This window comes from Phocoena sinus, chromosome 3 (assembly GCF_008692025.1).
Source record: "Phocoena sinus isolate mPhoSin1 chromosome 3, mPhoSin1.pri, whole genome shotgun sequence".
Lineage (NCBI taxonomy): Eukaryota > Metazoa > Chordata > Mammalia > Artiodactyla > Phocoenidae > Phocoena > Phocoena sinus.
Window position 1 is genome coordinate 7889807 of NC_045765.1, and position 20121 is coordinate 7909927.

Sequence of the window (20121 nt, forward strand, 5' to 3'; positions counted from 1 at the left end):
GTGCTTAAGAAGTAGATGTTGCGTGAACAGACTGATTCAGCAAATGGGATTCGTGGTCTTGTAGCCAGGAGGCACTGGACAGGACTGATGCCTCATGTGGCTGGCTCTATGTCCTCCCTAAGCACCCCTGCCCCACTCTCCCTCCATGGAGGCCCCTCCCCCTTACCTTGTGGACACGGGTGATGACCTCCAGGCCCACAGAGCCCACCAGGGCAGCAATGTCATCCAGGAAGCGCCCAGGGAAGCGAAGCTTGCGGGGTGTGTCCAGCTTCTGGCCCAGAAGCAGGTGCAGCGCCATGCTTTTCACCTGGGGGTGGGGCAAGAGGGTGGGGGCTGGGTCTTGAGGGGCTGTGGGTGGAGGCCGCCTGCCAGAAGGGAGCAGATTGGTGGGCTGTGAGTGGTGGCTTGAAGTGGGCTAAAGGTGGGCATGAGGGATCCTGGATGTGGCTTGAGCCCTGTAGTTATGGGGTGAGAGCGGGGCCTGATAGCTGTGGGGAGGGCCCAAGAACTGTGGGTGGGACTTTGCAGGTTGTGGGTGGGGCTTGAGAAGGACATGGGCGGGGCCTTGAGTGGGTGCTAGGCAGAGGGGTGGGAGGCTGAGAGAGTATGGGTGGGGCTAGAGCAGGTCTCCAGGGCTCAACGTCTGACTGTAGGTAGGAGGGTGGGGCTTGAAGGCCCACCAGATTGAGGGGGGACGGCTGTAGTCAGGAGGAATAGTTCAAGGCACCTCTTGAAGAGTTTGGGGGATGTCTCAAGTCTGATCCCAACAGTTTCCTTCTCTCTCTTGCAGGGGAGGCCTCCTTGCTAGTTGGGGGTCTCTCAATGGTCTTATAGGGAAGGTGGGTAGTGGGGATCCTTCTCACTGTGGAAGGCGTTTCAGGTAACTTTCAGGGGGCCTCTCCAGGGAGAGATTCCCTTAGGTTATCTCTTATCTCTCTCTACGTGCGGGTCTCTTGGGGCTACTTCTCAGGGGGCTTAGGTACAATCTCAGGGGGCTTCTCTCCCCAAGGAGAGTCTCCCCTGGGGGCCCCTTGTTCTTGGGCGGGGAGGAGGGCGTCTCACCATGAGCTGGAAGAAGAACCAGGCATGCTGCAGGACAGCCTCGCGCACGGCACTGCCGCTGACCACCCACTGCAGGGCCAGCTCCTCGTGAAGCAGCTGAGGGCAGGGGCAGGGATCACAGAGAGCAGAGGAGCCCACCCCGTACCCCCGTCTGGAGGGCGTGACAGGGGAGGATGCAGCTGGAGGGCTTGGGATTAGAGCAGCAAGAGGCCATGCAGGAGGAAAGGGGCCAGAAGGAGTCAATGTGCCCTTTCCCCGGGCTCTCCAGACCCTGCTGGGCTCGAGGGCAAGGGAGCTCTGGACCCCAAAATGGAGTCACCCACCCCCTGCCTCCCACTACCTTCTGCACAGTGGGTCTCGGCTGGGTGGCTGGTGGGGTCGAGGAGGAGCCCTCGAGGTAGGAAGAGGTTCGGCTAGAGCTGCGGTCGATGGCCTATGATGGGATGACGAGGGGATGGGATGGCGAGGGGGGTCAGAGTGGGTGCAGGCGGTATGCATAGAGGAGAGGGACAGTCGGCGTGGATGGAGGAAAGACGTGGTCGTGTGGACAGACAGCGGGGACGTGGATGGGGAGAGCCGTGTTAATAAAGACAGAAGTGTGTGGGAGCGGATGGAGAGAGTAAGAATGTGATGGAAGAGACAAGAAGAAGCAAGACACAGGTAAGGAGGGGACAAGCAGGGTGAACGGAACAGGCAAGAATGTGGACAGGAACCCATCAGATGGAGCAGGACCCAGCAGACAAAGATAAAAGACATGGGAGGAGTGGAGGTGGGGAGGGTAAAATCAGTGTAGACGGAGAAGAGAACGTGGTCAGAGGAGATGAGTCAAGTGGGGACAAGGGCGGAGAGTGTGTGTGAGTCCGTGAGTCCAGGGATGGACAGAGGAGGCGGAGGGCACCAGGGTGGAGGAGGAAGAGTGTAGACAGGGGTATAGAGTATAGACAAAAGGGATTAAAGGGAGGATGGAGGAGGAGAAACAAGAAAAAGAAAGATAAGGACAGAGGAGGTGAGATGGTGATGAGAGGCAGTGGGAGCAGCCAAGAGAGCCCCAGTTTCCAGGCCTGGCCCCGCTCCAGCCTTGCTTGGGGCCTTCCCAGGCCTCAGTGTCCCCATCTGTGAAATGGGCATGAGGTGCTCAAGCTCCACTCTCCCCACCTCCTTTGCTGGTCAGGTGAGGCCGCTGACAGGGAGAGGAGACCCAGTGACAGAGCTGGACCGGCCCTGGAAACTGCCCAGGTCCTTGCCTTGGCCGTGGGGGCCCCCCCAGCTCCCATAGTCCCAGCCACATGCCCTGGGCTCCTCAGCCCGCATCAGATGGGCCATCTACTGCAAAGGCCAGCCTCACTGCCGCCTCCTGCCTGGAATGCCTGCCCTCCTGCCACCTTGTCACCTCTTACGTGCTCTTCCAGGCCCAGCTGACACCCCAGAGAACTGAGGGCACTGGTGGGGAGACCTGTTAAAAACATGGGGGGACTGGAAAGGCCCATGAACCCAGACTCCCAGCAAATCTTAGAAGACTGTCCAAAAGTGCCCCTGCTCGTGCTGTGAACAGTTCCCTGGCTGCCATGCGGTGCAGGTTGCCTAGGTGACAGGTACAGAGCTGGAACATGGCCTGGGGCCAGGTATGCAGGGAATCCAGTCCTTGGTGCCCAGGGGCCTCTGAGCTTGGTTCCAACCTCTGCATATGCCTTTCCATCCATCTGGAACACCCACCCTTCACTGGCTGGCTCTATCTTACCCTTCAGGTACCAGCAAAAATGTCACCTCCCGGGAGAGGCTCCCCAGACCACCCAGAGGGAGGCTGGTGGCCTGTTTCAATTCGTTTCCTTTCAGGTATTTTCACCCCCTGCACTTACATATTCATGTGTTTGTTTGATGGGTGTCTATCTCCCCGACTAGCCAGTAACTCAGGGATGAAGCTGGGTTGAGGATCTATCTCCCCAACAAAATCTTGCCTGTGATGCCCTAACTCCCTCCCAGGCTCGGACCGCTGCACTGAATAGCAAGTCTTCACTTCTGAAAATTCAGAACCTGGGGCGCAGGAGGAGCCCACAGCAGAACCAGGACTTGATCCCGATCCAGGGTCTGATGGCAAAGCCCCTCCCCACACCAGGTCCCAGGAAGGGGCAAAGCAAAGGAAGCTGCCCACAGGGGTCGCTCTGCCTGAAACGGGGTTGGGGAGCCCAGAGGTTCAGTTCCATCCCCTGGGCATCATTCAGGCTGCTGTGTCAAGGGGACAGTTGAGAGTCTCCCGAACAGAGTGGATTAAAGGGAGAGAAACAGGCCATGCGGGACAGTGAGGTTAGAGTGGCTAAATGTGCACATCATTTGCATGCTATTTGCATACCACCCTGCCCCTTCTGTCTCTGCCTGAGGCTGTGGTCTGTGTGGCAGCAAAAGGCTGGTTAAGATGACCCTGTGTTGCCTACAACATCTCCTCACAGCCCCAAACAAAGGCGGGGGGGGTGTCCGCTGCCTCCTCCAGGCAGCCCCCCTAGGTTAGTCAGCCCCAGCCAGGAAGGTGGGAGGAGCTCATGCTGAGGTGGGGTGACACACGTGCAGGGGCAGGCAGGGAGGGCACCTGTCTGGGGTCGGCCCCACAATAAGGGGGTGCCCGTCGCAGCACCGCCTTGCTGCCTCCTGGAGCATAAGCAGAATTCACCCAGGAGTGTGAGCGGTCGATACCCTGGAGATACACGGATAAGTGGTAGCATCTATGGGCAGAGGGCAGGGAAACCAGCGTGAAACACCAAGCGTGCTCACTGTCCTGGGCCACACGTGTGCCCACGTGGACACCCACACGCAACCCTGGAACATGTGTGTGTGCGCAAATGTGCATGGGGTGCACACGTATATGCCTCCCGCATACCTCTGTGCATGGAACGCATGAGTACATGCACCCGCGTTCCCATGTGCGTGGGGTGCGTGCATATACGTGCCCCGTGTACGTACATGCATAGGGTACACGTGGAAATGCACCACTGCGCTATGTACATGGTGCTCTTTTTTCAAGATCCAGTCACCTGTCCTTGGGTCAGCCTAAGAGTCCGAGTCACAGCTCCCAACCTGTGACAGCCAGGGCCCAACCCTAATGTCCAGGGTCAAGTCTATTTTTTTTTGGCCAGTCTGTGTGGCTGGCAGGATCTTAGTTCCCTGACCAGGGATTGAACCCACACCCTTGGCAGTGAGAGCTTGGAGTCCTAACCACTGGACCACCAGGGAATAACCCAGGGTCAAGTCTTCATCCACGCTGTTGGCTGTCTTTCCTATCCTCTGTCAATACTGAGATCTTTCACCTGCCCACCTGGCAGCCATGACCACTGAGGCTGGAGAGAGCAGGGGCCCCTTGCCCTACCTTGCTGGCCAGGATGCGGGAGACCTCGTCATCCACGGAGCCAGGGGCCACGGCCAGGTCAGGGTTGCTGCTGCTGATACTCTTAGAGCGGGCCAGGTAGAGGCTTGCGGGGCGGCCAGGGCCATGGGCCAGCGTGGCAGGCTGCAGCGTCACTGGAGGGGCCCCTGATGATAGAAGGAATATGCTCAGCCCCCTGCCCACCTGCCCTCATGAGCCCCTGCCCCTTACCAGTCAGCTGCCTTTGGCAAAGTCACTTTCTTTCTCTGAACCTCTAGGTTCTTCACCTGTAAAATGGGTGTGGTAATGGCTCTGCCTCACAGCAATTTTGGGGAGAATCAAAAACACTGAGAACGGTGCCTGGCACGTTATAAGTCTTAGTGCTGATCGTTAATTATTTAGCAAATGAAAAAAAACCCAACTTTATTGAGCGCTCTGTGTGCCAAGCATTTTGCGTGGATTACTATGCCACTGACTACTACTAGCACCCCTGTGAGAGGCACTATTATTATCATCGTTTTATAGATGGGAAAACAGGCCCAGAGAGGTCAAGTCACTGGCCCAGAGTCACAGAGCTTGTAGGCAGAACTGAGATTCAAACCCAGACAGCTCTGCTTGAGTCCCTGCTTGCTGACTGGCTGAATCACATGCCACTCAAGTTTACAAAGACCACACCCCTGGGGCTGGGGCAAAAAGTTTCTCTCTCTCTCTCTCTCTCTCTCTCTCTCTCTCTCTCCTGTAAATTGCCCAAATCAACCAAAGCCTGTGCAGCCTCAGGACCTTTGCACGTGCCCTTCCCTTTGCTTGGGATGCTCTGCTCCCAGGTATTTCCCGTGCCCCAGGGTCTCCCACCAACACTCACCGCCTGGGAGGCTGGGCTCCGTGCCAGGCAGTCGGAAGGCATAGTAGACATAGGCAGCCAGCAGTGGGCAGTGACCACGGGCATCCTGGGCAGCCTCCAGGCTCCGGTGGACGAGGCTGACTACATGAGCCATTGCTTCAAAGGCTACACGACCCAGGTTTACTGCCGGGCAGAAAAGAGGTCAAGTTCCAGGTCCCAGGGCTTCCTACTTCCCCAGGGAAGAGCCTTCAGGGTCCAAGGGGCTCACGTGGCCATCAAAAAGTCAGGGGACTAGGGGACTGAGGGGCCATTTTTCAGGTTGGAAAACTGAGACCAGAGAGATAAATGGGCTATGGGAGGTCACCCAGGACCAGGGGACCCAAGGCCCATTCTCCAGATGGGGAAACTAAGGTATGAGGCTGTGCCCACGCACCGATCTGGCCGCCGATGATCGGGGGCCGCACGACCAGGCGTACGAGCTTGTCCAGTACGTGGTGGGAGAAGGCGACAAGGGGTTCAGGGCTGGCGAGTCGCAGGGCCACCAGGCTGGCCCGCAGCTCCTGTTCCACGGTGCTTTCGTTCAGCACGGCATCCTTGAGCCGGAATGGAAAGGCCCCTTCCTCCAGGACGTGCACCAGGGTGAAGAATTTGTCCAGGTAGGGGTCCTGGTGGGAGACCAGGGGTGAGCAGGGCGAGGCCAGGGCCCCCAGTCCAGAAAGGGCCCAGGGGATCGAGTGCGAGGCTGAGTAGGCTGGGACACCAAGGCTTGGGATCAGTGAATGGAAAATACATGAGAAAAGGGACAAGATGGTAGATCAAGAAGAAAAGGAAAAGATGGGGAGTGATCACAGAAATAACAAGGGACAAATCGGGTGGGGGAAGGAAAGACCATGCAAAGGCCAAAGCTCCAGCTAGGACGGCCACTGGCACGGCCGCCCCCGCCTGAGTCAGCAGCTTCCCTGGAGCCTGGCCCCGCTGACCAAAGTCGTGTCCAATGGCCCGAAGCCAGGCCTCCCTGGTCAGTGGAAACTGTTGCCCAACCCCAGGGCCGGACTCCTGGGCTCTGGCCCCACCCCCTACCTGGGGGTGCACAGACGACACAGCCGTGAGTTCCACGCTGAACACACCCTTGTGGCCATCCACCCAGCGCATGCCCGGCAGCGCCACCTGCGGGAGGGACACACCAAGTGGGCACCGGCCAGCCCTCCCCACGGCTCAGGCCACCAGCCTCAGCCATTGCGACACTGTGGCCTGAGCACAGCCCCGCCCCGGGGAGCCACCTGGCACCCTGCCCCTGGGCCCCGCCCAACCCAGAGATGGGAGCAGATGAAGGGGAGTGCTACGGGGGTCCACCGGGCAGGCCGGAAGCCTGGGATGCTCACGGGAGAATGGAAACCCAGAGTGACTGTTATTGGAGGGAAGGAACAGGAAATAGCATGATGGGAGGACTCCAGGTCCCCGGGGTGCAAATTAAAGGCTATGTGGGAGGGTGACAGAACATTCGCATGGGGAGGGGGTGCTCTAGGGACAGTGATTAGGGAGGCAAGCAGGGCTGCAAGTGGGGGGCTGCAGCGGAGAGGCAGTGGAATCTCACTATGGAACAGTGAGTGCAGAGGCAGGGGAGGGGGCAGTAACGAGGCAGGGCTAGTCGGGGACAGGGAGGGACATGCACGGGGACAGCAGATCACACGGGATTAATAAGGGGGGTGGGTGTGACGAGGCAGGCAGGGGCCCTGGAGGCCCTAATGGAGGACAAGGCTCCCAGGGGTGTTGGTGGGAAGGAAAGCAGGGCACGAAGGGGGGCCTTGGGAGCACTGATGGGGGACAGGGTGCTAGTTGGCAGGGAGTCCAGAGCACGTACGTCCGGTGTGAGCATGGAGTAGCTGGGCGGGGGCTGATCCACGGACACGGGGAGGCAGAAGGGGCCGGTCCTCAGGCGGCCATGCTGCAGGAGTGGGATCCACTGGGGAGAGGCTGGGGGTCAGGTACGGGGCCGGACAGCGGGCAGGAGGGCCGGGCATGGGGGTGTGGGCTGGCAGTGGTGGCGGGGAGCTCACAGTGAAGCCCACAGGAGTCTCCAGGGCTGTGCCTGGCCGGGGCTGGCAGCTGACGTGGTAGAAGGTGAAGAGCAGGTAGTGGTTCTCGGTCACACAGGCCGGAAGACGCAGCTTAAATTCCTCGTAGAACTCAGGGGACCTGGCAGGGCCGGCTGGGGGTTCTGCTGGGGGCTGGGCTCCCCCTTGCCTGCCCTGCCCCGTCTGCCACATGTTTCCCCAGTGCTGCTGGGCCCCGCTGTCCCTGCTCTCTGCCTCGGGTCCCCGCATTAGCACTCCAGGAGACGGCACCCCTCCCCCGACCCTGGCGCCCCTTCCTGCCCCACTGTACCCCCATCAGTCGCCCCACCCCGACCCCACATACTTGTTATGGTAGACCACTGGTGTGAAGGCCTCGCGGGTGAATTCACTGCAGCTGGATTTGCCAAAGATGACCTGGGGGAGCGGGGGCATGAGGGGCCGGCGGGGGACAGCCCGCCCGCCTCCCCCTGGGCCCAGCCACTGACCGGCAGGGCCTGGCTGGGGTCCTCGCCCGCCATGTACTGCACTCGCACGGTGAGGTTACGCACGGAGCCCTGGCGGCTGCTGAAGTTGAGGCTGTGCGGGTACACGTACAGCAGGTTCCTGCGGGGGCAGGGGCACGTCCACGTCAGAGGGACAGAGAGCCGGGGGACAGTGGCCACACCACTGGGGCACTGAGAGCCGGGTCAGGGACACGTATGGGCACCAGGCGGGAGATGTGACTGGCAGAGGATGGAGGACAGACGGGCACCCTCAGAGCACAGGCGGGGGAACGGTGTGGCAGACGGTGGGAACAGAGGGACTTCGGGGGTACTGAGGGTACACAGTGAGGCAGAGGGCAGGAGACAGATGAGTGCTGAGGGCCAGACTTCTGAGAAGGTAGCCCAGGCAACCAGCACCAGGCCTGAGCCCTGCGCAGGCTGACCTGCCCATCACCCAGCTCAGCAGCCTGACCACCCCTTCCCCCAGAAGAGGCCACTAGAATTATATGGCGTGTCTCTCAGGTGGGGAAACCAAGGCTGGAGTTGAAGGCAAGGGCTGGGCTGGGGTCAGGGTTCTGTCTCCCTCCCCCAGGGTAACTCCATTCAAGCCCTAACTGCCCCCTGGGCCTCAGTTTCCCTATCTGTCTAATGGGGGCATCAAGCCTCCCCATCTGAGCCTTTGTGATACCAATGATGCTAAAATTACAAAAATGTCAATAATCGCACCAAACACTAATGTGGCACCGACTGGCTCTGGGTGTGTTGGGCTCTGTTCTAAGCACCCGACGTGAAATGACTCATTTATTTCTCACCAGCAGCCTGCGGGCAGGGACTCACATCACACTCCATTTCACAGGGAAACAGAGGCGCTTGCCCACAGTCATCCAGGCAGACAAATGGCAGTTAGCATTGAGCCAGGGTACGTGGAGGTCCTGGAGTCAGGCTGTGTGGCCTTGGGAGAGTCTCCACCATCTGTACCTGCTCCCTTAGCTCTTAACCAGGCCAACAAAAACTCCAGCATCACAGGCTCATGGGAGGATTATGAGACCAGCTACTATAACAGCAGTGGGACAGCTCTGGGCAAACCACTGGAACTCATAAAAGCTTCACTGTTATTGCCGTTATTGTTGTCATGCCTATCCACAGGAGGGGAAACTGAGGCTAGGAGCCGTAGGGTCTCCCAGCGGGGCCTGGGCCTGTTCTCTCCTAGCGTCCCCAGCCCACACCTGGCCCCGAGCCCCAGCCAGTGTGATGCCAGCGTGGCCCAGCTGGACATTCGCCTGATGCAACTTTCGTGCCACCGCCAGGTCCTTGCACAACACGGGGCACCCGGCTGGCCAGTTAACGATTGACCTGAGGTTAAGGGGGGTGTTAAGGCATAAAAGGCAGCAGCAGTGTTGCTGTGGCCACACCCCCAGCCCCCCAGCCATGCCCATGCTCATGCTGTGTCTGCTGTGCGCCCTGGCAATGGTGGCCCAGCCTGCCCCGGTGGCCCCCATGAGCGGCTCGGAGCCGGCACAGCAGGAGGAGCTGACCCTGCTCTTTCACGGGGCCCTGCAGCTGAGCCAGGCTCTCAACGGCGTGTACAGGGCCACCGAGGCACAGCTTACAGAGGCCGGGCGCAGCCTGAGCCTCTATGGCCAGGCGCTGGGGCTCCTGGGGCAGGAGGTCAGCCAGGGCCAGGATGCAGCCCAGGAGCTACGTGCGAGCCTACTGGAGATGCAGGTAGACGCTGCAGTTGGGGTGTTGTGGGGTGGATAGGAGTCTATGGGAGAGTTATGCCTAGGGTGACCAACTGTCAGGTTTTCCCAGGACTGAGGGGGTTCCTGGAATACAGGATTTCCAGTGTTAAAATCAGGCCAGTCCCAGTAGGTCATCCTACTGACATCCACTATCTACTGATCAGATGGCAGAGGATGGTCTCAAGCTGCAGGCAGAAGCCACAGCCCAGGTGCTGGGGGAAGTGGCCGAAGGACAGCAGGTGCTGCGGAAGAAAATGAAGCGGATGGAAGTCCAGCTGAGAGGCGCTTGGTTGGGCCATGCCCGCCAAGAATTTGAGGCCTTAAAGGTAAGGCATTCCCAGCCCTGGGGGAGTCAAGACCCTGATTCACAACCAGACCTCATTTCTGAACCTTTTGTCCCAGAGACCCCCCAAAGGCCAGCCTTCCAGCACCCTGGCCTCTACTCTGTGTGTCTCTGGGCAAAACCCATGTCCCTTCCCATGCCTCAGTTTCCCTATTTGCAAATAAGGGCGACAACTGATTTCTCAAAGCAGAGCCAGGGACTCAGTGCAGATAAAATCCTCAGTATGGGGTGGCACATGGGAGTTACTCAATAAATGCATACTATTTAGAGAATTTCTTGAGTGCCCATGATGTATCCAGGCACTGTTTTATGCCCTCTAAAAATCCACGCTCATAACAACCCCACAAAGGGACTCCTGTTTCATCCCCATTTTACAGGTGGGGAAGTTGAGGCCAAGGAGTGGCAGTGACTTGCCGGGTCACACAGATGCAGTGGGGAGCAGGGGGGCCTGGGTGGGGTCGAGGGACAGGAGGTGAGGAGGCCCCCAGCTGAGGTTTCTGTCCTGACCCACAGGCCCATGCAGACAAGCAGAGCCACATCATGTGGGCCCTCATGGGCCACATGCAGCGACAGAAGCAGGAGATGATGGCACAGCAGCAGCGGCTGAGAGATATTCAGGAGAGGTGTGCCTGGTGGGGGGTTGGGCGTGCCAGGCAGCGGGATGGGGACCCCTGCGCCTTGGCTGAACCTCACCTCCCTCCCAGACTCCACACAGCGGCGCTCCCAGCCTGAGACCTGTCTGGGTGGAACTGAGGACCAGTCACGCACCGAGGGATGCTGCCATGCCCCATGCGGCCCCTGCACAGGGAGGAGCTGCCTGTCTGCTGAGGTCGGCCAGGGCGCTGGGCCCCATTTCCGGCCATGGAGCAGAAATGAAAGCAGGCAGGGACGCAGGCAGAGGACACGGACCGTCGAGGAGGGGTGGAGGAAGGACACGCCCCTTCATTCCTATCCATCCCCCATTAAAGCAGAGCAGTGGCATCTCAGGCCAGTGTCTGTGAGTGTCGGGGAAAGGGCATCTCACTTTGCACGATGCCTGAATGCCCCTATTCAAGTGCACGGCTGCCCCAGAGGCTGTACCTGTAGCTGGTGTGGGGGGCGTAGACCTCACGGGCGGGGAACTCCAGAATCTCCTTGGTGGGCCGACCCCTGGGGTCTGGGTAGGGCTTGACATGAAGCAGCTCCGGGGAGAGGCAGAAGTGGGGGTTCTCAGGGGCTGGGGAGATGTCAATCTTGAGCTGGGCTGGGGAGGGGGTAGTCAGTTTGCACATGCCTGGGAGCCTCGAGCCGGGCCCTACCTCTCTGGGCTTCGGATCAGGGCTCTGACTCTCCCACAACACCCTCTGGTGGCACTATCCTTCAGGTGCTAAGGCTGAAAGATGGCCTCAACTCCCATGTCTTGCCCTCATATTTGATCAGCTCTGCCCACCACATTCCCCGTGTGACCCACTATCTATCTGTCTTATTTATTCTTTTTTTTTTTTTGGCCGCACCCCGCGGCATGCGGGATCTTCCCCAACCAGGGATCGAACCCGTGCCCCCTGTAGTGGAAGCGTGGATTCTTAGCCACTGGACCACCACAGGGAAGTCCTATCTTACTCTGTTTCTCATCTCTGGGCCCCATTAGAAGGTCCACCCGTGAAGTCGGGGCTTTGCCTATCATGGTCCCCAGGGCCTGGCACAGTACGTGCTAAGTGTGGGTTTGCTGAGTGACTGTATGAGTAACACGTCTCGTCTAGGGCGCGCACCACGCACCGGTCACGGGCCGCAGGCGCCGCAGCAGGGATGTCGGGCGCCGCATGTCAGCCAGGAACTTGAAGAGGTCCTCGTCACTGAGCCGCTCAGCTTCCTGCAGGGACCCGCCCTGGTGAACCAGGGCTGAGCGGCTTGGGGTCCCCGGGGCCCAGGCAGCCACAGGGGGGTAGCCCTTAGCCCCCTGCCCCCCGAGCCACGGCACCTGCTTAAAGAAGTTGGTGACAGTTAGCGTGGCTGGGCGGAAGCCGGAGAAGCTGCAGGCGTCGTCCCCGCTACTCGTCCGGTCCTGGGGCCCCCGACGGCGGCGGTCAGTCCAAGTGGGTCGGCGCTCTAGGGGAGACAGTGACAGTGATGGAGAGGGACAGAAATGAGAGAGAGGCAGGGATGGGCAGAGACGGTGCGGACTCAGGTCTGGTACCAAGTCCGGCCAGCAGAGGGCGCCCCTCCCCTTCCCCGGTAGCTCCGCCCCTGGCCCGTCGGCCCCGCCTCCTCACCGCCCTCCGAGTCCGAGTCCCGGTCCGACTGGCCCGCGCTGCTCACAATGTTGGCCAGGTGCACCGCCGTCCAGGCAAAGGGCATGCGGTAGCGGCCCAAACGGGTGCAGAACTGCTCAGCCGCCAGGCGCAGCTTCTCTAGCTTCTCTTTGTTCTGTGGGGAGACGCCGGAAACACACCCCGCAATCTCAGTGCCCCAGGCCCTCTGAATCCAGGATCTGCCCTGCCTGGGGACCCCTTCACTACCTGGCCCAGCTTCCCACGCTTACCTTGGCTGTGTCCACCTCCTTCATCACCATGTAGGGCTCGCAGCACTCGCTGATGTCCCCCTGCTGCAGCACCTTCTCCAGCTGAGGGGCAGACAAGGCAGACTGCTGGGACTGCGACCTCCCCAAGCCACACCCAACTTCCCTGACCCTCACAGCCTCCCATACATTCCGTTCCATCCAGCTAGGGCTCTCGGTTCCAACACCAACCATGGATCCCACTGTCCTTGGGATTGAGTGCTAGCTCTCAGCCTGGGCAACCACCTTTTAAACCCGGCCCCAAACCCAAGACTCCATTTTTTCCCCCACATTTACATCTTTCTTTGTTAGTATAAACAGAGTCCACATCAAGCATGGCTCTGAGCTTGGACTCCAATCCTGACCACTCAGGGGCTATGGGACCTTGAGCACATTCCTTACCCAGTTCTGTGCCTCAGTTTCCCCAACTGTAAAATGGGCCCCATGTCATCTCCCACCTCCCGGGGCTGCTGTGAGGACCAAAGACCAGAACCCCTGTGAAGCCTAACTGACTGGGAGCAGTGCCTGCCTCAAGGTGCTCAATTAATGTCATTAACATAACCTAATTGAATGTTTTGGGGAAGGAAATTTGAACTCACTCCTGGAAAAAGAAAATCCCATACGAATGTGCCAACTCGGTCTTTCTTCCTCTAATAAACTGAAAAACTCTCAACTAAAAAAAATTTTAAACATCCACCCACATGTGCCGGGATGCCATTTCTCCCCAGGCTGCCCACTCATGGGTGTCGGCTGAGCTGTAACCTCTCCAAGGAAGCCCTTGGTGATTTCTCCCCACCTGGGTTGGGTCAGAAGCTTCCTCTGGGCTCTCACCCAGCTGCCTGTACTTCCCCCATGACAGCCCTGATCACCCTTCTTAGTGACATGTCTGTCTTCTTTCATGAGAGTGGGGACCTCGCCTGCAGCCTTCACCATTATCACCCCCTTGCCAGCCCCAGTGGGTACCTTGATGACCAAGAAGATGTCGGGCGAGGGATAGGTCACGGAGAAGATGGCAGAGCGGGCCAGGGTGGAGATGGCAGGATGGGTGCCATGGGCCCGCAGTAGCCCCTTCATGGAGTCTGAGTTCAGGTCAAAGTAGAAGTTCTCCGAGATCTGGGGGCACAAGAGGCAGCTGGGCCACCACTTCCAGGAAGCCCACTACCCTGCAGCGAGGAGGGGGACTGTGAGGAAAGGGAAGAAAGGGGTTCCTACCTTCTTCTTCTCCCGCACGTCGTACAGGGCCAAGATGCCAAAGATGGGCTCGATTTCTATCTCGAACCTGCAGTAAACGGGGGTTCTCTGGCAGAGGATGACCTTGACACTCCCTCCTCCATACACCCCACTCCCTCTTGAGGTCCAGCCCAGCCTTGGTGCTTTGTGGGGGCGGGGGGCATCTGTTTCCCACTGGGTCACAGAGGAGCACCATTCAAGGGCTTGTAGGAAAGACCTGTCCCATTTTGCCAAAGGGGAAACTAAGGCACCAAGAGATTACCTACCCCACCTCCTCCGCCCGCCTTCCTCCCTCAGTAAGTAACTCACACAGAGTCCCTCCTGCTGAAACCACGGCCCTTGTTCGGTTGGCATGGAGGCAGCTTTTGGCACATCAATCCCTCCCCCCCGAATCCCATCTTGAAATTCTCGACTCCTGGGCCTCCCTGCCTCCGCTCCCTGAGGTGTCCTCTACGGCTTCTGCCATCCTGGGCTGAGTCCCATCTTCGATCACCTAAACAGCCCCCATAACCGCCTCCCTGTCTTACTCTGTCCTGCTCATTTCTACTCATCATCCACGTGCCTCCTAAGGAAACATCTTAAAACTTAAAATTTGGGACTACCCTGGTGGTCCAGTGGTTAAGAATCCGCCTTCCAATGCAGGGGACGTGGGTTCGATCCCTGGTCGGGGAACTAAGATCCCACATGCTGCGGGGCAACTAAGCCCACGCGCCACAACTACTGAGCCCGCACCACCATTAGAGAGCCTGCGTGCCACAACTTAAAACCTGTGAGCCACAACTAAGAACCCGTGTGCCACAACGAAAGATCCTGCATGCTGCAACGAAGATCCTGCATGCTGCAAAGAAGATCCCACATGCCGCAACTAAGACCTGATGCAGCCAAATAAATAAATAAATATTTTTTTTAAAAAAGAAGGTAGTAAGAATAAAAAAAAACCAAAACTTAAAACTTGAGGCTCCTCACTGCCCTGCGTGGCCCTGTCCCGCCCACTTCTTGGCCTCAATTTTCCTCTCTCCAGACATCTCCTGGCCTCTGTTTGTGCTGGATCCCCCACCTAGAGAGCCCTGTGTGGTCATCCCACAGTTACACGGCCTTGCATACAGCAGACGCTTAACGAGTGTTTGTTGAATGACTGGATGAGCTCAGAGAGCCAGTTCCCAGCCCCTGTGCTTGAGGCAGGAGGCCCACCCGGGCCTCAGGCCAGATGGGACCTCCCTTTCCTGCCCTCATCCAGGCAGGAACTGAGAGTTGGGGAGGGGCAGGGCCGGGCTCAGGTCCAAGGCCACATCCTGTTCAGCTCCATTCCCACGAACGCTGGCTGCTCCCAGGGGGCGATGTGGAGGGGGCCTTAGGCAGCTAGAAGCCAGGCCCAGGGTCACCAGCGCCCCCTCTAGCCTGGGTCCTAGCAGCAGCCTGGGCGAGGGCCAGACTCTGGCCTCACAACTCGTGATCTTGGGCACAATGACCTTTCCACCCTGTGCCTCCGTTTCCCACCTGCACCCACATCGCATGTTGTGGTGAAGGTCAGTGTTAATACACATGGAGGGCTGAGAACTGAGCCTGACACACAACTGGAGCTTAGGATTGGCGGTTTTGAATAATGAAAAAGGGAGTCTTATTTTCCAGCCTGAGAGCCCACGGGCGTCCTCATAGGTCTCAGGGCTGCACACAGTAACGGCATAGCTCGAGTAGTGAGCGCCAAGTGTGTGCCACACCATAAGCCACATGGTCCCCTCCCATGTCTGAAGGGAGGGACGGGTCAGCACACTCACTTAAGCGACAGACACTTGACCAGGATCCTCTGTCCGAAGTGCTCTCGGGGTGGCTCCGGGCGGCTGCAGCGTTCCACGGCCTCATCCTGCCAAGAGCCGAAGGGGCAGCTGGGAACACATCCTCCAGGAAGGGCTTGGAATGTGTGGCCTGAGACCAGCTCTACCCGCAGGCTGACTAAACTTCTTTCAGTCCCCTGCCTCTGAGCCTTTGCACATGCTGTTCCCGCTACCTGGAATGCCCTTCTTCTCCCTTCCTCCTTGCCTGGCCGATACATGCTCATCGTCAGGTCGCACCTTAGCTGGAACTTCCTCCAGAAAGCCTTCCCTCACTCAGAGCCACTTGATGTTCCAGATGCTCAACAGGCCCTGCTGCAATGGGCCAGCCCACATGGCTGGGACGTTGTGGGCCATGTGAGGGACAATGACACACACCTCATCATGGTACTATTCTGGGTTGTCATTTCCTGGTATCTCTCCTCCCCTAGGCTGTGAACTCAGAGAGCAAAGACTGGCTCTATCTTGTTCATGGCTGTATCCCCAGTGCCTGCTATATAACTGGCACTCAAACATCTTGGTTGGATCAACACAGAAGTATGTAGTAGGTACCTACTAAAAAGTGGTTGAATAGACATATACAGAAAGTATTTGATTAATGCTGACTGGACATATATAGAGACGTGTACTAGACACCCAATAAGTACTAGTTGAACAAAATATTGGGGTATACAGCAAGCATTCAATAAATGGCTGAAATAAAACACAGATGTATATACTAGGTGCCTAATAAAAGTTAGTTGGATAAATATAGACACACATGGTAGGTGCTCGATAAACATTAGTTGCTCAAATGCTGTTTAATTAAATAGAAGGCTATACAGTAGGCATACAGTTAACATTGACTGAATAAATATGAATATACGGTAAATGCCCAATAAATGCTGGGTGGATAAATATAAGGGTATGTATAATAAATAAAGGTCATTGAATAAAAATATAGGGTACACAGTAGGTGCTCAATAAATGCTGAATGGATATAGGGGTATATATAATAAGTCATCAAATAAAAAATAGGGTACACGGTAGGTACCCAATAAATATTGGTTGATTATATGCTGTTTGATTAAAGAAAAGACTATACAGTAGGCTTACAATAAATATTGGTTGAGTAAATATAGCAGTATATAGTAGGTGCCCAATAAATGCTGGGTGGAAAAATATAGGGGTATATAGTAGGCACCCAATAGAAGCCATTGAATTAAAGTATACATTGCAGGGTATACAGCAGGCACCCAGGAAATCTTGCTGGGATCATATACTGTGATACATGTCAGTTGGATGTGTATTGACCTCAGGGCCTGTGCAGGCTAGTGGGCACCCACCTCGTCGGGCGCCGGGTAGAGGGTGAGCAGGGCACGGGACCGGTGCTGCCGCCGCAGGGCCTCATTGCGCCGGTCCACATCCTCCGGGGCCGCGCGCTCCAGCAGTGAGGGCAGCAATGAGTCAGCTGCCAAGTTCCTCAGGTCGAAGATGCCAGAGGCACCACTGCTTCGTGGGGTGTCGTCTGGGGAGCCTGAGGAGTGCCGGGGGTCATCCTGCCAGCAGTAGAGAATGGGCAAGTGCTGAGTGCCAGCTGAATGCATCTCCATCCTACTCAGGTGAGACTGTCCTCATGCCCAACCTATAGATGGGGAAGCTGAGGGCCAGGGGCTGGGGTCACCACTACAAGGGTCACCTGAGGGCTCTGCTGACTCTCTTTCTAGAACCTTCTGTCTGGGGAAGCCCCCTCCTTTACTATTGTGGGGAGGTTACGTCCCAGTCTGGGTATCACATGACCCTTGTCTGGCCAATCAGAACAAAACAGGTACCAACCCCAGGGATTGGCTCCAAGGTCAGGATATGCCTGGGTTGGGCCAATGAGAGCCTTCCCTGGGACTCTGCTCACTGTTGCCAGGGGAGGGAGAGTTCTCACTGGGGCTGTCAATGGCCCAGGACTCTGCCTGACCTCCCAGACTCAGCTATGGTCAGAAGCAGACTACCTTGGTTCAAATCCCAGCTCAGCTCTGTGACCCTGGGTCTCTGATCCCAACCCTAAGGGCCTCAGTTTCCCCATCTACATTTATAAATAGTAACAAGGAAACAATAATTCTTGACATGATTATTACTGGTAAAAGTAGACACTCAATAAATATTGGTTGACAAAATACAGGCTCAAGACTCAACCAGGGATTGAACCCAGGCCATAGCAGTGAAAGCTCCAAATCCTAACCACTAGACCACCAGGGAACTTCTGTCTTTATCTGTAAAATGGGTGTTGCCCGATCTCACAGGATGAAAGATAAGGACAAGTATAAAACATTTAGTACACACTAAGCCCTTAATAAATGCTTATAATTGTTACCCTTAACTTTTCACTTACAGGGCTGATACATTTCCTTTTGGGTTCAAGGCTGTTTGGGTCATTTCCCATCATATGCATTTGAGAGCTGGGGCCGCAGCCCATGCATGTACATATGCTTATAGTGACCCCTGCCCAGGGCTTCCTCACCGAGTCGTCCGGGCTGGACCTCTCATCCCCAGAAGCGTCCTGCTCGAAGACCTGGCGGGTGAGGCCCTTCTGCCTCTCTCGCTGCGTCTCTAGGGTGATGGGGCTGTATGCTGCACTCAGGTGCTGGTACCTAGGAGGAGGCGGGGCTTGGTGGGTATCAGGAATGAGGGCTCCCCAGGGCTCCCGGATGTGCTGACACACCTCCAAGGTCCAGATGATGCCTGCAAGGCCATCCACCCTCCCAGCGCTCTGCCGGAGAAGTCTGGCTACCCTTAAAGGGACGGTGGGTGGATAAACAGGAGGATCGGCAGCACACAATGGGCTCTTCTGGGCTCAGACCTGGCCTCTCTACCCTGAGCTGCCCCCGAGCCAGACCCACCTCCTGTGGGCGATGATCCAGTCCTCCGTGTACATCTCCACGGCAGCCCTCACCTGGGCATCCAGCTTTCTGCACAAAATACAATCAGGGTAATAAACAGAGGCAGGGCCCAGTGTTAATCTTTCCAGTGGCCTGTGAGGTGGGGCCTGTCCTTCTGTCTGTTTCAGAGATACAGAGGTAGAGGCTCAGAGAGGGCAGGGGACTTGCCCAAGGTCACACAGTGGAGCCAAGAGTTGAAAGGGGGTATTCATGGGGGGCACAGAGGTAAGTGGAGTTACAGACAGGGAGGGTGTGGGGCTGAACCCACCCATCCTCGGGGATCCCAGGCTCCGTGGTGCGGCATTCCCGGGGCTGCAGCAGCAGCTCCAGGTCATCAGCTGGAAACTCGACCAGGTCCCGGAGTGGCCCAGGCTCTGCATCTGGCGGCCGGCTCAGGAGCACATCCTCAAAGTCCAGCGGCTCAATGACTTCAGTCAGTGGGACCTGAGTTGGAGCAAAGTGGCTGTGACCCATGCCCCGGGGGGCTGGAGGGTGAGTGTGGACTTGGGCTGGCCTTGAACAAACAAGAGGGCAGTGGGAGCCACGGAGAGTGTTGGAGCTGGAGGGGCCCTGGAGGACAGTGACCTCAGCCACTCCACCCCCACCCCGGCTTGGCAGGCCCTGACCCTCTTTCCAGGCAGGAAATCACACCCTGTGCCTGGAGGGGCAGGAAACTCATGGTGGAAGGAAAGGTTTGTGGACTGCAGCAAAGAAAGAGACAACTCCTCAGGCCCTGGGGTGAGAGAGCCCCACCCCTCCCCACTGCAGCCAGAAGCACCTCCCATCCCCCAGACCGCCCTCCCCACCATCCCCAGCTGGGTGGTCCAGGCAGCAGGAGTTGCGGGCCACAGCAGGCTGAACTTCTCCCCCCCCACCACCACCCACAGGGCTGCTCCCTGCAGAGATGGGGGGGTCCACCACCCTCCCACTCACGCTCACTGGGGACAGGAATGGGGACAGTGCTGGGCCAGGACAGGGACCCCCTTCCCTGCCACAGCTGGGTCCCTCCCAGCCTCAGGTTCCCCACAGCAGCAGGGGGGGGCTCCCAAACACTCACCCCCAGGGAGCTGCTGCAGCGCCTGCTAGAGTGGGGAGAGCCACTGCGTTCCCGGGACACCTGCTTCCGCACCTCGGCAGCCACCGTCCTGTGGGGACAGGAAGGGGGTAGTTGGGGGCAGAACTTGGGCAGCGGGGCCCTGGGAACCAGGGCTTCAGAGCCGACAAATTCATTCCATGAGAGGAAAATCCAGGCTATGGAAAGAAAAAAAATCAGGCCCCGGGCCAAGAGAACCCAGGCTTCAGGAGCCACAGATCTCAGCGTGTGGGCCCCAAGGCTGTGGCGCATACATCGTCCCCTTTCCTCCTGCAAGCACAGATAGAGGGCTGCTGCTGGGCAGGGCCTGAGGGCCACTGATTCCTGTGCGTCCTTCTTCCCCCTGGCCCCCGGGCTCTGAGTCCTGACCCACCAGGACTGGCTTCCAGGTCTGGAGAGAGGCCTCTACTTCCTCATCTGGAGGACCTCTGCCTCTCATCAGGAACGTAAGAACCGTTCCACCCTTGCCGGACAAGTCACTTCTGCCTCTGAACCTCAGTTTATCCATCTGTAGCTGCCCTGCTCTCACAGACCAGTGAAGCTGAGCAGGGGGCCTGGCATTCAGTGGGCATGCCACACACCCACCTTCTCAGGGAGTCTGAGACTGAGGCTGACTGTGTGTAAGAGGCC

At 57.9% G+C, this 20121-nt stretch overlaps 2 protein-coding genes across 20 annotated transcripts in view; one reads left to right on the forward strand and one right to left on the reverse strand.

Moving 5' to 3' along the window:
- DOCK6 (dedicator of cytokinesis 6) overlaps positions 1–20121 on the reverse strand; it is a 46048-nt gene that overhangs the window by 15753 nt on the left and 10174 nt on the right. For 7 of the 19 annotated variants that reach the window (XR_004349199.1, XR_004349200.1, XR_004349201.1 and 4 more), the window contains exons 2-26: positions 19456–19543; positions 18667–18842; positions 18360–18428; positions 17981–18110; positions 16815–17027; positions 15436–15521; positions 13643–13709; positions 13394–13543; positions 12416–12496; positions 12147–12300; positions 11855–11982; positions 11653–11746; positions 10978–11140; positions 7816–7933; positions 7674–7744; positions 7313–7451; positions 7117–7218; positions 6336–6422; positions 5689–5920; positions 5277–5438; positions 4418–4581; positions 3644–3748; positions 1403–1495; positions 1063–1158; positions 167–307 (exon numbers count right to left, since the gene is read on the reverse strand). Coding sequence is in view for 13 of the 19 variants with exons in the window: in XM_032626715.1 (XP_032482606.1) it covers positions 167–307; positions 1063–1158; positions 1403–1495; positions 3644–3748; positions 4418–4581; positions 5277–5438; positions 5689–5920; positions 6336–6422; positions 7117–7218; positions 7313–7451; positions 7674–7744; positions 7816–7933; positions 10978–11140; positions 11653–11746; positions 11855–11982; positions 12147–12300; positions 12416–12496; positions 13394–13543; positions 13643–13709; positions 15436–15521; positions 16815–17027; positions 17981–18110; positions 18360–18428; positions 18667–18842; positions 19456–19543 (3109 nt within the window). In the remaining 6 variants the exon portion in view is untranslated. Of the gene's footprint in view, positions 1–166; positions 308–1062; positions 1159–1402; positions 1496–3643; positions 3777–4417; positions 4582–5276; positions 5439–5688; positions 5921–6335; positions 6423–7116; positions 7219–7312; positions 7452–7673; positions 7745–7815; positions 7934–10977; positions 11141–11652; positions 11747–11854; positions 11983–12146; positions 12301–12415; positions 12497–13393; positions 13544–13642; positions 13710–15435; positions 15522–16814; positions 17028–17980; positions 18111–18359; positions 18429–18666; positions 18843–19455; positions 19544–20121 lie in introns of those variants that run through there. The other 12 variants (XR_004349203.1, XR_004349202.1, XM_032626721.1 and 9 more) reach the window with 9 other exon arrangements.
- ANGPTL8 (angiopoietin like 8) lies at positions 9227–10878 on the forward strand. Its single transcript, XM_032626729.1, has 4 exons — positions 9227–9537; positions 9719–9880; positions 10411–10520; positions 10602–10878. Exons 1-4 carry the CDS (start codon positions 9241–9243, stop codon positions 10627–10629), a joined length of 597 nt encoding a protein of 198 aa, XP_032482620.1. The 5' UTR covers positions 9227–9240; the 3' UTR covers positions 10630–10878.